This window comes from Balearica regulorum, chromosome 13 (assembly GCF_011004875.1).
Source record: "Balearica regulorum gibbericeps isolate bBalReg1 chromosome 13, bBalReg1.pri, whole genome shotgun sequence".
Taxonomy (NCBI): Eukaryota; Metazoa; Chordata; class Aves; order Gruiformes; family Gruidae; genus Balearica; species Balearica regulorum.
This window is the reverse complement of record NC_046196.1, coordinates 2,939,761-2,955,225: the sequence shown is the minus strand read 5'-3', so window position 1 is coordinate 2,955,225 and position 15,465 is coordinate 2,939,761. Positions and strand designations below refer to the sequence as shown.

Genomic DNA, 15,465 nt, shown 5'->3' with positions numbered 1-15,465 from the left:
CCACGCACCGAACCTGCCGCGGTGCTGGGAGGTGCACGGGGCTGGCATGGGGCAAAGGGACATCCTGAGGCCACCAAGGAGCAGGAAGAGGATGCCCGGTGCTCCTGGAGCATCCCACTTCCTTGCCGCAGGAGATGCAGAGAGGTCCTTGCCCCTGCGGCAGAGAGCATCCAAGACACCCCTTGGCAGGGCGAGGGGACACGGCCACGCGTGCTGGGGACCCTGCGCTGCCCCGGGGTGGCCGGATCCCCCGCGCAGAGCCAGCCCAGTGGCACAGAGCTATTTAAAGCCCTGACCAGAGCCTTCCCCGTCCCGTTTAGGACAGTTTAGCACATCCCAGGCTGATTCCCACCGGCTCCCCCAGCCTCTTCCCTGCCAGCCATGTGGCAGCGAGGCCAGAAAGCCATCCAGAGCCACCACGTGCTGCACGGGGTCTCTTCTCCACCCCCAGGTCACCCCTCACACCCTGAAACAGGGGACCCAAGCCAAGCATTCAATGTCCCCCCTCATCCGGCAGCATCGCACGCTGCTGGGACCCCGTCTCCATTCAGGTCACCCCACATTCGGGGCAGGGTGGGGGGACACCAGGACCCATCCACCCCTTCCGCACCACAAAGGGATGGCCACGCGAGTCGGGACATCCCCTCCGGGCACCCAGCCAGGACCCCCACCCCTCCATTTTCCCCAGCACCGCACCCCAAGTCGGACCCAGAGAAGAAGGAGACAAGGAGGGAGCCCCTTCTGCTCCCTCTCTGCATTGGGGGGGGCCCTCCCTGCACCCCCACAGTACGAGAGAGCCAGGGCAAGGGGATGGATGGGGAAGAGTTAAACCCGAGTCGACGGGGAGGAAAAGCGGAGGGCAAGCGCGCGCACCCGCCCGGGAGAGACAAAGTGAGATGCTGGAGCCAAGAGATGAAGGCGAGGATGCGATAAGGGGGAGCCGGGGTGTGTGCGCTGGAGCGAGGGAGAGGGGAGGAGGAGGAGGAGAGGTGGGTGATGACCAAAGTCATTGAACATTTTTTGGCACGCCTACCCCCGAGTATCCTGGCCGTTGGCCCAGCTCGGAGCTGAACTTAAACAAACTCCTGTTGCAGCCATCTGCTTGATTTTAAAATAAATCAAACAATCTGTTGAGCCGTGGGTGATCAAATTTCCATCTGTGCGGACGCCTGCTCGCCTCCTCGGAGCCTCCGCTTGCCTCTACCAGCCAAACACTCCTGGCAGCATGTGGCCTCCCTAATTCCTCCAGGAAAGGGAGAAACCGGACCTCCCCCCCGCACCCCGGCCCCCTCCCAGCCCTTCCCCGCCACCCTCCTAACTCAAACCAAGTGCTATTTTTACAGCCGCCCACCAAACAGAGATGTACGCCGGGTTGAAACGGGAGGAAAACAGGGCTGGAGCGCGGAGATCCCAAGAGGTCTCAAGCTTCTCCATCACTGCCCGCGCTGGGGAAGGGGGGGGGGGATTCCTCATCCTGTCCCCATCCGTCCCACGGGTCCGAGGGAATAAAAAGGAAAAGGGCAGCAGCTGCCGGCAGCGGGACCCTGCCTGCCCCAGCGCTGGTGACCGCAGCACAGAGGCCACGGACTAGCCAGAAATAGCAGCTGCAAAGCCAGCGCCATGCGGCTGTCCTCCTGGATGGGGACAGCGGGCTCACGTCACCTCCAGGTGCCCAGGAGTGCTCGGGGTGCCCGGCTCCCAGCCACCCTGCCCAGCCGTCTCCTCCGGGCAGCCCACCCAAAAATCACCCCGTCCCGAGGGTTCCCCTCTCCTCCAGGAGCAGGAAACCCAAGGGGACGCAGCGCCGCTTGCATATTTAGGCACTTGCCCTAAGGTCCCCAAATGCCAAAAGAGGGGTGCCATCTCCCTCCTCCACTGTCTCTTTGGGTGCTGCAAGAGCCCGGCTCACCCTGGGCTGCCCTGGTTGCAACCCAGCCACCGACTCCGCACTTGGGGACCCACGAGGGAGATGGCACCCACGACATCCATGACCCCTAACGCCCTCTGATCAGTCGGTCCTTTCTCCAAGACAGGGTCAAACCTCCGCTGGCATCACCCCGGCTTTGCCCTCCGTCCCCCAGAGCCCTTCCTTCCGCTCCGAGCGGAGGGCACCGGGCACGGGGCCAGCGCAGCCAGAAATAGGGCAGCGAAGCGGGAGGAACACAGCAAAGGGACAAAGAGGCAAGAAAAGAAGGAAGAAAATGTTGCGCACGAAGGAGAAGGGGGTACGATAAAGGATGGAGTGGGGTTAGGGCTCGTCGGACACCAGCAGCTCAGGCGCAGGAAGGTCAGGTCGCTGAGAGCAAGAATTGCCCACGCACAGGGATGGGAGGAAGGAGGCGAGATGCAGCAGGATTTACTCTTCCTTGAGGGCTGCGAATACCGGGGCGATGCATTGCCCCACGGCAGAGTATTATGGAAGCAGCAGCAAGGAAGAGGAGGTGCCTGGGGCGCCCAGCACCCAAGCGCAGCCCTGCCAGGAGCCCGAGCCAGCGGCAGGGCTGGAAGAGAAACCTCACCCGCACGGGACGCTGCCAAGCCAAGAGCCAGCCCGGGGCTGGGCTCGCCAAGCCACCCGCTGCTGGAAATAACGGGGAGTCGGAGGGGGGGGGTTGGGACCAGGGTGGCCCCCACCCTGCATGCTTGCCAGTGCAAGCTCTTGGGAGGGAGCCACGGGCAGCAAAGGGGATGTGCAGTCCCAAGCACACTGCAAGCAGTGCCCGGGCTCTGGGGATGCAGGATCAGGCCTGAGAGCACAAGGATGGGCATTCAGCAAGAGAAAAACCCACCGGAATAAGGGATGTAGCAGCTTGCGTGACCCCAGGGCATCCCCATGCCACCAGCCCCCCAGCCTGGGGACAGCCTCGGGAGGAAACCTGCTCCCAGGGGACTCCACGTCCCCAGCCGGGTGCTTGGGGAGCGGCTGAGACGGGGAGGGGGTGGTCCCCCAAAAGCCACCCCTGCTTTGCAGCAGCTGCAAGGACTAAAATCCGGGCGCAGCCCCGACAGGATACACGGCAGGGAGCAGGTTACACGGCACAAGCAACGGAGGGAAAGGGGAGAAGAAAGAAAAAAAAAAACCACCCAACAAAACAAAACAAAAACCCAACCACCGACCCCCTTTTTGGAAGAGGAAAGGACTGACAGGACCTGGCTGAGAAGCAGGAGAAAGCCCAGATTTCCCAGTTACTGTGCAGATGTTCTGGACTGAAAACAGAAGACTGCAGGAGTGAATTCATCTCCCCCTCCACAGACACCGCAGCCAGGGCATCTGGACTCTGTCTGCAGGCAGGAGAGGCGGCTTCCCCCCGGCTCCCCGGGGAGCCCTCCGCACCAGGGATGGCCGGGGCACGCCGAGCCCCCCGGGGTGCCACCCACACCCCAGAGCCGGGGCGGCAGCGGCAGCCAGGGCCCCATCCCCGTGCCGGGTTGACCTTGGCACGGTTACCTCCCGGGAAAACTGAAGGGCCTTGTCTTCGCCATGTTTTCACTTCGGGATAACTCACGCTGCTTGCTCTGAGGAGCGGGGGGGGGAGAGATGGAGAGAAGAAAATGCAGCTGTTTTAGCAGTGAAGACAAGGAGGGAGGGCAGGAGACATACACACACACACATATATATATATTTATTCCTCGTCAGGGTAATAACTGAAAAATCACTAGCACTTGATCATCACTCGATGAAAAGCTTCACGGCCGACTGAAGTCAGCCCGCTTCCAGAAACATGCTGCAGGCAGATGGAAGGTGACGGTGGCAATTTGCTTCTCGCCCTACACCCCGCACGCGGCCCCCGAGACGCCTTGTACAGCTGTCTGTCCGTCCGTCCCTCCCTCCCTGGGTCTGTCCGCCCCACCGCGGCTGCAAACCGTGAGCAAGAGGCTGACGCCTCGGCTGTCACCAAAACGTTCCCAGCTCCAAGGTCCCGGCCAGCGACCGCAGCATCCTCATGTCCATCTCCCCGAGAACCACGGGAGCTGCCGGTGCCCCCCCAGAGCCACCAGCTGATGTGCTCCCCCCTCCCAAGGGGGACAAAGCCAGGGGGACGATCGAAACCATTTTGGAGGGTCAACAGGGGAAAGCACCTTGCACAGGGCTGCAGCGGAGCCCAGGCTGTGCCATGGGGTGCAGCGGGACCCGTGGGGACAGGCACCCAGCCCCAGCTGGGGTTGGAAGGGGTAAGATGCCCCCACGATGGACGTCCCCAGCCCCCAAAAGCAGCAGGTGCCGGGGACAACACCGGGTGCCACCATGCTGGGATGGGTGGTGGGTCACGGGGGGGCAGACAGCCCTGGGAACAGCCAGGCTCTGTGTTAAGTCGGCCCCGGCATCCTCCCTGGCTGGAAACCACCACCGTGCTCCTGCCCTCTGGCCACAGCAGGCAGCTGCCCGTCCCTGCAGCAAAGGGGGGATGCTCCTGCCTGCAGGGTCACCACTACGATCTCCCCTAATGACCTCCCCTTGCATCCTAGCTGGGTCTCAGCCTTGTTTTAGCTCTGAAGTAGAAGCCAAAAGCTCACTGGGAGGAACTGGGAGAGAGCACGGGGTACAAACCGGTCTCTGCGAGCCTTCCTGCCCCCCTCCGCATCCCTCACGGGGTGAGAAGAGGCAGCACCGGGCCGGACAGCGATTTCCTGAGTTTGTGTGCAAGGGTTTGAATAACCCCCCCGTATAATAATCCTGACTGCAACCGGGAACGGCCTGTCCAACACCGGTACCCGTATACAGGCACCGAACCGCGGCGTCTCGGCAGGTCTCCGGCTGGAGGGAGCTCCTACACCTGCAGCACGACAGCACGGGCTCCCCCCAGCCCCGTTTTGCACGTGCCACCGGTGTGCCACACAAGGCAGCCCCGGGGCAGCCCCGGTGCTCGCCCTGCCCTGGCACGGGTCGCGGCACGCTCGGCACAGGCACCTCGCCGCGGGCCGGCAGGTTAGAGAAGGAAAGCCAGGGCAGCTGCTGCTCCGAGCACGCCAGCTCCACGGGTAAACAGATGACTTCAGTCTCCCAAGAGCTACTAAAGCCCAGCAGCATTTGCACTGACGCAGGAAGGAGGGGGGGGGGGAAGGAAAATAAGGAAAATAAAGAGGGAGAAAAGCAGCGTCATATTCGTGCCAGGCTGCAAAGCGCACCCAGGTAATGCCCTCCTCCTCCCAGCCAAAACTCCCTCCTGGAGCAAGAGCGGGAGCCGTGCCCTTCCTCCCCGCTCTGCTACTGAAGATCCAGGGGAGCGAAAAAAAGTCACACCGAGGCCAGGCCAGCTGCACGAGGCTGTTTATCCAGCCATGCCGCAGCAAGGCTCGCGTGCGCCGGGGCGGCTGAGACACCGGCGGGGCCGCCAGCACCGTGCCGGAGCAGCTGCTCGCTCGGCAGCGGGAGCAAACCACGACCTGCCCAGGGCGGCCCGGGCTGGCACCGGGACTTCGGCACCTTCCCCGTGCCGCAGGGAGGGGAACCGGGCTCTGACGGCCAGGGGAGCGACGCTTTTTGCAAGCAGGGGTGCAAGCAAGGAGCGCCACCGCATCCACGAAAGCCAGGCTGGCACCTGCCGATGCATGGCACCGGTGCTGCAAGGAGCCAAGGCACGCTCGGGGCACCGCTGCTGCCCGCCTTGGCGGCGGGGGGAACCGGAGCTGTCAGAGCCCTGGGCCGGGGAGGATTGCGGCATTGGAAGGTCTCCCATCACCAGCTGCTCGCGGCAGAAGAAAGCCCGGTGCGGCTGGGAGCCTGCCACCGCCGGCCAACCTCCGGTGGCTCCTCCTGGAGCTCCCACCCTGCTCCCCACGCACTGGGATGCTCCTGCCCCATCACCCTCCTGGATTTGCCCCTACAAAGTCCCCCCCAAGACCTGGCTGTCGCTAAGGAGGGCAGTGTCGTGTCCCCCCCCCCGACACAGAGGAACGTTTCCATGCCATCCTTTCAAGCCCAGGATGCCAGCGTGCGGCACAGGCCTTTTGTTGCAGGGAGGAAGGGCAACATCTGGCCAGATGCTGCCCAGCAGCATGGGACCCGCGGGATCTTTTTTGCCGACAGCCCTTTCTGGGGAGCTGGGGAGCCTCAGCGAGCACCCCACTCCGAGCGGCACATGCCAACGGTGCTTGCAGGAAGCCAACAGAGGTTCCCCCCCAAAAAACCAGCACGGGAACAGATCCAGGGTACAGCAGGCACCCATCGCAGCCAGCAAGGTGCAAACAGGCTCCTGGCAAACCAGCTGGGCTCCATGCCCATGCGGTCCCCAAAAGCTCACAGGCCCCCAAAACCTGCTCAGGAGATGGAGATCTCCTTGGTCCCAGCTCAGCCCCTGAGGATGACAACAGTGGGGGTGGTGGCACAGGACCTAGCTGGCACGTTGCACGGAACAGGATGGTGAAAAGCCGGCTGGCTCCTGCCATTACCAAGGTAGTTGCAAAATCAGCACCCACGATGCTACCGCAGGGAAGTTCCTCCTCGCTGGGAAGCGGCTGAAGAGCATCCCGGGCTGCCCTCTGCGACCTCGCTTCCCGGACAGCCGGGAAAGGCCAAATGTCTGGACAAAACATCTGTCCGTCCGCAACAGCCAGAGCCGTCCATCCCTCTACCCCATCTCCCGACTTGGCCGCGGCTTCACATGAAGCGCAGACAGGGACGCTGCTGCAAGATGCTCCAGCGAATGCAAAAGCATTTTCACTGCAGGAGAGCAGAGAGGGACTCCCCCGGTCCCTCTGCCCAGGGGGGAAGCTGGAGGGGATATTTTGGGGGGGGTGCAGGCAGGGTTTCCTAGGCAGCACACATTTCAGGCCAGCATTTTTGGCAGGTGCCTGCAGAAGAGAAGCAGCGCTCGGACTGCCAGTCCTCCGCTGCTGCTTTTGGGAAAGGCAGAGAGAAGGCAAGGGGCAGGGGGGTGGTAAAAAATAAATATATAGCAGCCAGCTGGTGAGCTGTGGAGTCAGCACAAGGTCTGGAGGACACGGCGGCTGGCAGCAGCACGGGAGCCCTGGTATTTTGGACAGCTGGTACAGCAAGGTCAGCCTGGCCAAAGCAAAAGGCTCCTTTGCTGTCCCCTCCACTGGAGCTGAAGGACGTGCACCCTTGGCCGGAGACCCCAGAGGGGACGAGCCACCAGCCCGTGGGGTGACTCTGAAACAACCGAAGCGGTGGGTGAGGATGAGGAGGGACGGAGGGGCACGGCTTTCCAGCCCAGCTGCATACATACCAAACCCGCCCTGACCTCATCGGCAGGAAAAAGCAAGCGGCACATTTTCCTCGTGTTGTTTCTTTGTTTGCCATCTGGGAACACGATCCCGCGGGAGGCCGTGCCCCAAGACATGAAGTCATATCATGATTATATTGCCACCTCCATGCCAGCATCGAGATCTCATCCGAAAATGCCAGACCCGGTCGGTGTTAGCCGCAGCAGGCGCTGCGGAGGAAGCTGCTTTGCTGAAAGGCAACGTGAGACTCGCTAAAAACATCTTTATGTAGACATATGCTGCAAACAAATCAGGTTTATCCCGATAAAGTTGGCTTAAAATACCTTGGCCTGATTTTGCTCTGTATCTGCTAGAATTAGTGATGGCAAAAATTGGCACAAGCACAGACACACCCACCAAAGCCAACCCAAGCTGGAAGCCAAAAAATGGAGATGAGCGAGACCAGCTCTGCTCCTCTCTTACGCTTAAGGGATAAGCAGAAGCCCAACGCAGCCCGTGGCACCCCTCTGCAGCCCATGGCACCCCTCTGCAGCCTGTGTCACCCCTCTGCAGCCCGTGGCACCCCTCTGCAGCCCGTGTCACCCCTCTGCAGCCCGTGGCACCCCTCTGCAGCCCGTGGCACCCCTCTGCAGCCCGTGGCACCCCTCTGCAGCCCACGGCACCCCTCTGCAGCCCGTGGCACCCCTCTGCAGCCCGTGGCACCCCTCTGCAGCCCGTGTCACCCCTCTGGAGCCCACGGCACCCCTCTGCAGCCCACGGCACCCCTCTGCAGCCCGTGGCACCCCTCTGCAGCCCGTGGCACCCCTCTGGAGCCCGTGGCACCCCTCTGGAGCCCACGGCACCCCTCTGCAGCCCACGGCACCCCTCTGCAGCCCGTGGCACCCCTCTGCAGCCCACGGCACCCCTCTGCAGCCCGTGGCACCCCTCTGGAGCCCACGGCACCCCTCTGCAGCCCGTGGCACCCCTCTGCAGCCCGTGGCACCCCTCTGCAGCCCGTGGCACCCCTCTGCAGCCCGTGGCACCCCTCTGCAGCCCGTGGCACCCCTCTGCAGCCCACGGCACCCCTCTGCAGCCCGTGGCACCCCTCTGCAGCCTGTGGCACCCCTCTGCAGCCCACACATGAAGCCTGGGCTGGGGATGCGCGGAGGAGCCACCAGCTTGGCAGAGAAAGTGCAACCGCCCAAAACGCTGCCAGTCGCCAGGAGGTTTTTGGTATGCTTCAAAATTAATAAAAGATGCAAACACGCCCGAGGTCCTGCCTGCCTGGCCACTACCTGGGATTCTGTACCCCCACCGGGAATTCGGCCCCGTGCAATGCGGGAGGAGGGTCAGGCATCACCCTCCACCTCCTGGGTTTGCTTTCACAGCATCCAGGAGTTTCAGCTGCTACTCAGCATCAGTAGGACAAGGTTTAGCTGAAAACACAAGAACTCTTTGATGTTTGCCCAAAACCTTTTTCAAAAGCCGAAAAAAGAAAATGCCCACCAACAGCTGTATGCTCGACGTAACGTTTTGGAAACGCGGCATGACCTTTGGAGCTTGTAATCTGAAAAAAAGGGGTCAAATCCCCAGCTGAGCCAACACCACCGCTGCCGAGCAATAAATGCAGCAAACTCAGCCCCATGAGCCTGACCGTGCCCCGTCAGGCACAGCCCCATGCAATGAGACCCAAGTGACCACCGCAAAGCAGGAAGGGGACACGGAAAACACGGGGCGATGCTCGGAAACCAGCCTGAGGACAGGGCTGGAGACACGACAGGGAGTTCTGGGTCCTCCCAAGGAGCAGGACGGCACCAGCTGCAAGTTTTGCACTGTGCCCTGCAGCACCCAGAGGAAACTTGAACAGCTTTGCCCAAGTTATGGTGGGATTTGAGAGCTTTGCAGAAACCTGAATGTATTTGCAAAAAGTTGCATGAAGGGGGAAAAGAAAAAAAAAAACGAAACACAAAGCAGCGGAGCCTACTTTTACAGGTACGTAGCTGCAGCGAGAGCGGTGGCAGGCGAAGATGGGGAAAGTCAGAAAGGCAAGGGAAGCTTTTCCCAGTGCTGGCAGAGAGAAAGGATCGGAGCAAGCGCAGAAAACCCCAGCTGGGCCGAGCAGAAGCAGCCCTTGACCTGGCACTGCCGGCGATGCGGCTCTTCGCCCTTCAGAGAGGGCAGGGGGGCTCGAGGGGCGGCGTCAGAGGCCGCTTCAGCAGGCACGGCCGGCCGGGGATGCGGGTCGGCATCGCCTCTGGACCCCGGCCAAGCCTGGGTGGTTGATGGTTTATTCAAAGCAATCCACCCCGACACCTGCTCTGCTCGCAGCGGCTGCCTGTCCCGCAGCACCCCAGGGAGCCGGCTCCTCCCGACCGGCAGCGGGGGCTTGACGGTGGGACGCAAAGGCGGTTTCTCTGGATGGGGAGGATGAGGCAGCTACCCGGTGGCAGCACGGCCGCCCCAAACTCAGGAGCCCTGCGCCAACGGGTGCAGAGATCCCTACAGATCCCCCTCGCGAGGGGCACAGCTGGAAAGAGGATGGAGTCTCGCGGTACACATCTGCACACCTTGGAGGGCACCTTGGTGACAAGCCAAAAGTACCACAGCGGGGTACCCTTACCATAGCTCAGCATCGCCATTTGTACTCGGTAGGAGAACCCAAACCCCCCCGCCCCAAGCCAACAGCAGCAGGTTGCTGCAGCAGCCCCTCTGCCCACAGAGCTTACCTGTAGGAAAGAGACCCTCCTGCAGCAGGCAGGACCACCGGCACCCCCACACCTCCATAGAGCATCACCTGCCCCGCTGCTCCCCAACACCAAACCAGCAGCAGAGGCACCACCCCACCCAAAATACTGGAGCCTCCACCCTCCTGACGGGCCTCAGACGTGGGGTTCCCTCCTTAGCACCTCCAAGCTGCTACAGAGAAGACCTGAGCCCCATCCTGCTCTTGCTGCCCTGCTAAGAGAGGGGGATGTGAAGGTGTCTGGTGGCATTACGGACCTGGTGCCTCAAACTTGGAGCCATCTGGGTCAGCCACTTGCAAGCAGGACAGTAGCAAACCACCAGCTCTGCGGGGGGGGGGTGTTAATCCTGGGTGTGTGGAAAAGCAAGTGCAGTCAAAAAAAATGAAGTTGCAGAGCTGCAAGGAGGAACAGGGAGATGGTTTTAACCCCTCGGGGTCATTCCCTCCTGCCTGGTCCCACCTGAACAGGGACCTGGGTGCCACACAAGGGTGAAAGGCTCATCCGGGGTGACTTCCAGCCGGCAGCATGGCTGAATGAGGGTACAGTTAAATTAGCCAAGCACCCGACCTAAGCATTAAGCCATCTTTTTAATAACCTTGGCATCTGTGAGGTCTCAGCCTTGATGGGAAGCATGTGGAGAGGAAGAGGGAAAAGGCGAGAGGACCTTCTGGCCAGCCAGAGTCACCACCAGGACACGGCAGAGCCCGGCAAACTGAAACAGTCCCTGGACCAGTCCCCTCCCCAGGCAGCTCTGCCTTGCCTCCTGCCACCCTGCCTCTTGTAGCAGCCCCTTAATTTGCTCATTAGCAAACCAGGGAACAAGAGGGAGGAACTGAATAGCATCCCTTCCCCGGGACACCCTCCGCGTCCTCCTCCTCCTCCTCCCCCTCTGCTTTTCATAGTCCCACACAAAAGGTTTTCAGAGCCGCTCAGGTCAGAGACAGGGCTGCAGGCAGGAGCCCAAGCGGGAGTTTGGGGCTGGGGCTAGCGGGCACGAGGACTGGGGTGCCTGAGATAAGCTGGCTTCCAGGGGGGGTCACTAAGGAACCCCACGGGAAGCACCCCCACCTCCCAACGCTGGCATCTGAGCTGGGACAGAATTGCTGTCCATAATGTCTCCATGACGTGGCCTGCGGACACTAACAGGGCAGAGGCGTGAAATACCGGCTGCGGACGTGCAGATGTCACCCCCCCTTCATCAGCTGCACCCACCGGGGCTCTGCCGGAGCATCACCCCAGCATCACCGCCCGGGTTCGCTCCACAGGATGCTCGCCTGACTCCTGAGCCCTCCCTGGCCACCAGCCAGCAAGGGCCCCAGCACCCTGCAAATGCCAACGGACCAGGGGACGGGCAGACGGGCAGCGTGGCCGTGACCACACGGGCATTGCAAGCCATGCAGCCCCGAACCGCCTCCAACATCCAGAAAGTCTCCACCACCTCAGACCCCTCCATGCACCGCAAGTCGCGTTGGCTGGAAGCAGACTCCCGTGCGGGCGAGCCTGAAAATAAATCATCTGCATCCACGAATGACCTGCAATGATGTTGGGACCATCCGGCTCGGGCTGATGGAGCCCGGGGGAAACCACCCAAAAGCAACGGCTTCCGGAGGATTCCCATCACTGGTGCCAACCCAACCTCTTGCACCATCCTGGCAACTCTCCGTGCCAGTGCCACACACGCCGACCCTCCGGTGCGTGCAGCTTCTGTCCGGTGGCTTTCCAAGTAACGTCCCCCCAGCTCAGGAGCCGGCACGGCTGAACGGAAAATTGTATTTGTAACCAGCCAAGGGAGAGCAACCCGAGAGAAAAGGAGCGCTGTCTTGGAAGGGCTGGTTTACATTTCTAAAGAAAATGCCAGCGCTTCGGAGAGCCGCGGGGTTCTGGCTAGGAACGGAGCCGAAAGGCTTTGAAAACGAACTTGGGGATTTAGGATGCTGGCATTTTACAGAGCCCAGCCTGGGGCTTGGTTTGCAGATACAGAGCAGTGGCTCTCCAGCACACTCCTACAAGCTGGAAATTTGGGAGTAAAAGCAGTTATTTCCCCATCCCACGAGAAAGCCAAGCTTGCGACTGGTAAACCTTTTCGCTAGGTGATGCCCCCGAAGCGCCCTGCGTAACCCCGGCGGGAGGCGCAGAAAAGAGCAACCCGGGAAACTGGCAGCACCCGGGCGATGACACCCACGACACCCCTCAGGGCTGCAGGGCTCCATCGCGGCGGCTCAGGGGGCGCAGGGGGCTGGAGGTGCAGGGGGATGCTGCCGGGGGGTCCCTCGCTGTAGGGTAACCAGAGCAGCGCAGGTGGGGGGCACCCAGCTCCGAGCCCGCACACCAGCCCCCCCGGCCATGGGAAGGGCTGAGGTTTCTCCGAGGGGGACCCCTTTGATTAAGGCGCCTCATAAAACTGGAGATAACTTGGGAAGTTTCCTACGGCGGCGGAGGCCACGCGCTCCTTCGAGCTTTCCGAGGATGCTGCTGCAGTGAGCAGGCCAGGCAGCCCTCCCTCCCCTCCAGCACCTCTGATCACCCATGACGGCGAGCGGCACGGGATCGGGATTTCCTCCGTGCCGGCCCCCACCTCCCTCGCGCAGGGCTGCCAGCAAGCAGGCGCCAATAACGCAGATATACGCTTCTGCAACAGGACAGGTCTTGGCTCTCCCCACCTCTTGGAAGGATTTTTATCCACTCCTTTGCAGCTTGACAGCTCCAAAAGTTCATTGCTAAAGGCACCCCATCCATTAGCGTTCGCCCCCCAGGGACCAGACCCAAAAGGAGAGCATCCCTCTATGTCACCACTCTACCTCCTCCCTGATGCCCAAAGTGAAAAACGCCAGGAGGGGAGGGAGGGAGGGATGGGATCCAGGCCAACCACCTTACCTTGGGGAGGAGAGCCGGGGGCACCGCCGCCAGCAGCTCCGGCGGGGTCATGCTCTTGCCAGCCAGGACCACAGCACTACACTCGGCACAGGCGCCGATGGTCAGCTGCTTCCCGTCATCCACCAGCAAGCTGTTGGCCACGCGGAGGGTGTAGAGGAAGACGGGGAGCCTGGCCACTTGAACCGCTTTTAATCCAAGGCATCGCTTCTTCTCCTGCCGGCAGAAGAAGCAGACGAAGGTCTCCACTTTGTACTGCCGGGACCAGGCGCTGCTGGGGTGGTGGGAGTTCCTGCCCTCGTGCTGCAGCCACTGCCCCAGCAGGTCGTGGTAGCAAAGGATGCAGGTGGCCACCAGCCCGGTTGAGTCGGCCGGTCTGGCCCGCGGGGCGGGTGGGTAGACGGTCAGGAAGGGGAAAAAGGGCTCCTTCTCCCCAAATCGCCCCGGCGGGTTGACGTTGAGCTGGAACTCTTTGCCGCCTCCCAGTTCGGCCCCACAGATGTAGCAGACGGAGGTGGGACCAGGCTTGACGGCAGGGTGGCTGACCAGGCTGCTGGGGTCACCGGCGGAGAAGACCTGGTGGTACCTCCCCAGGAAGCTCTGCACCGAGGTGATGAGCTCCTCGTTGTGGCAGGCCCTGTACATGGCCCACAGGTCCTGCAAGACCCCGAAGCACTTGCGGCAGCTGCTCACCTCCCAGTGCTTGTTCAGCCCCTTGGCGCTGGGCGGGCAAGGCAGGAGGCTGAGGAAGGGGAAATGCATGGTGCTCTTCGCATTGCCGTTGGTGATCTTGGCCGCCACCGGCCTCGCCTCCTTGCCGCACTCCTCCCCGCAGAGGTAGCAAGCCTCCGGTGCCGGTGGGGCGCCCGCCCCATCCTCCTTCAGCCCTCGCCAGCCCTTGGCGGGCACGGCACCGGCGTTGAGGGGCACCACGTAGAGCCGCTGGAGCACGGGCACGTTGGCCAGCTCGAAGCTTTGCCACTGCTGCATGAGGGAGGCGAAGCAGCAGGGACACACCAGGGTGCTGCCGGCGGGCGAGAGGGGCTGGGCGCCCGGCGGGGGGCTGTGAAGCCAGAGGAAGGGGAAGAAGGGTGCCGGCGAGGTCTTCTCCTGCTTCTGCACGTGGACGCGGTGCTGGGTGGTGGGTGACAAGGGGCTGCCGCAGATGTAGCAGGCGGTGCCCGATGCCCAAGCGGGCCGCTCGCCGCCTTCCACCTCCTCCTCCTCCTCCTCCTCCTCCTCCTCCTCGCTGGTGATGTTGATCTCGCTGTCCTCCGAGGAGCAGCAGGGCGGCCCCCGCTTGCCCCCCGCCGCCGCCGGGGGGGGCCGCGCCGCGTCGCCCGCCCCCTCGGGCTCCGAAAGGGCTTCGGCGTCGGAGAGCTCGGAGAGCTCGGAGCCGGCTGCCGGCCCTTCCTCCCCCTCCTCCTCTTCCTCCTCTTCCTCCTCCTCCTCCTCCTCCTCCTGGCCGGCGGGGCGGCGCGGCGGCGCGGCGGGGTCCCAGCCCGTCGCCCCCCGCCGCAGCCCGGCTCCCCCCGCAGCCGCCGCCGCCGCCGCCGCCGCCGCCTCGCACTGATGGGGCCGTTTGAGCCAGTACATGCGCTTCTCCACCGGCGTGCGGCTGCGCTCGAAGGAGTCCCACTGCTCGCCCAGGAAACAGCGGCAGACGGCGCAGACCAAGGCGCAGCCCTCCGCCGAGACGGCGCGGGCGCCGGGCGCCGGTTCCTGGTGCTGGAGGAAGGGGAAGAAGGGTCGGTGGTCGCGGGGGGGTCGAACTTGAAGCTTTAGCTCTTTGCCGCGACTGATGCCGCCGCCGCAGATGAAGCAGCAAAGCGGAGGTGCCGGAGGTTGCGGAGCCCCGGGGCCGCCCGCCACCGCCGCTTCGCCGGCCGCCAGCGCGGCCATCAGCCGCTGCTTGCGGGAGAGCGGCGCCGCCGCCGCCGCCGCCGCCGCCCCCGGCCCCGCCGCGCTCATCGCCGCCCCCGGCTCATCCCGCGGCTCCGCCGGACACGCAGGCTCGGGGGGCGGGTTTGCGGAGCGCTCTTCCCCCCCCCCTCCTCCTCCACACCCCCCCCCCCCGCAGCCGCCCGCCTCCTCCCGCCGCGGAGAAGGCAACGAAAAAAAAAAAAACCAAACCCCAAAACACAACAACAAAAAATATCCCCAAACACCGAGAAGGGGGGGGAAAAAAAAAAAAAAAAAGAGAATAAAAGTTCGGTGCGAAAGTTTGGGTCCCGCTGGCGGCGCGGAGGAAGGGCGGCTACCGGCCGCCTCCCGGCCCCGGCGCCCCCGGCCCGGCTCCTCCCCGGCCCCCCCGCCGCGACCTGCCCGCGATGGGGGAGCCGGGGGGAGGATCGAGCCGCTGCCGCCCCCCCCCGCCCGCCCGCCCGCCTGCCGCCAGCCCGGCTGGGCCGGCTCGGAGCTGCGGCGGCCGCCGCGGGGGGTGCAGAGGGACCCCACGGGGGGGGGAATATTTACAAACCCACCCCAGCGAGGGGGTTTATAACCGGCCCCACGCGGGGATTCGCGCAGCAGCCCCCCCCCCCCCCACGCGGGGCGGCCCGCACGCGTTGTTCCCTCCCCCTCTATCACCGCTGTGTCACCCGCGGCCCCCTCCCCACGTCCACGGCCCTTTGTGCGGCTCCCCCGACCCAAAACAGAGCGGAAAGGCACCGTGTCCGGGCTCACG

The 15,465-nt window shown here is 63.4% G+C and overlaps 1 protein-coding gene across 3 annotated transcripts in view; it reads right to left on the bottom strand.

Moving 5' to 3' along the window:
- The window catches only part of GSE1 (Gse1 coiled-coil protein), a 101,423-nt gene extending 86,626 nt beyond the window's left edge, over nt 1-14,797 (bottom strand). Inside the window, exons 1-2 of one of the 3 annotated variants that reach the window (XM_075765316.1) lie at nt 13,473-14,792; nt 12,783-12,995 (exon numbers count right to left, since the gene is read on the bottom strand). In XM_075765316.1, coding sequence (XP_075621431.1) covers nt 12,783-12,995; nt 13,473-14,750 — 1,491 coding nt within the window. In that variant the 5' untranslated portion in view covers nt 14,751-14,792. Of the gene's footprint in view, nt 1-12,782 lie in introns of all 3 variants that reach the window. The other 2 variants (XM_075765315.1, XM_075765314.1) reach the window with 2 other exon arrangements.
- Between the last annotated feature and the right edge of the window lie 668 nt (nt 14,798-15,465).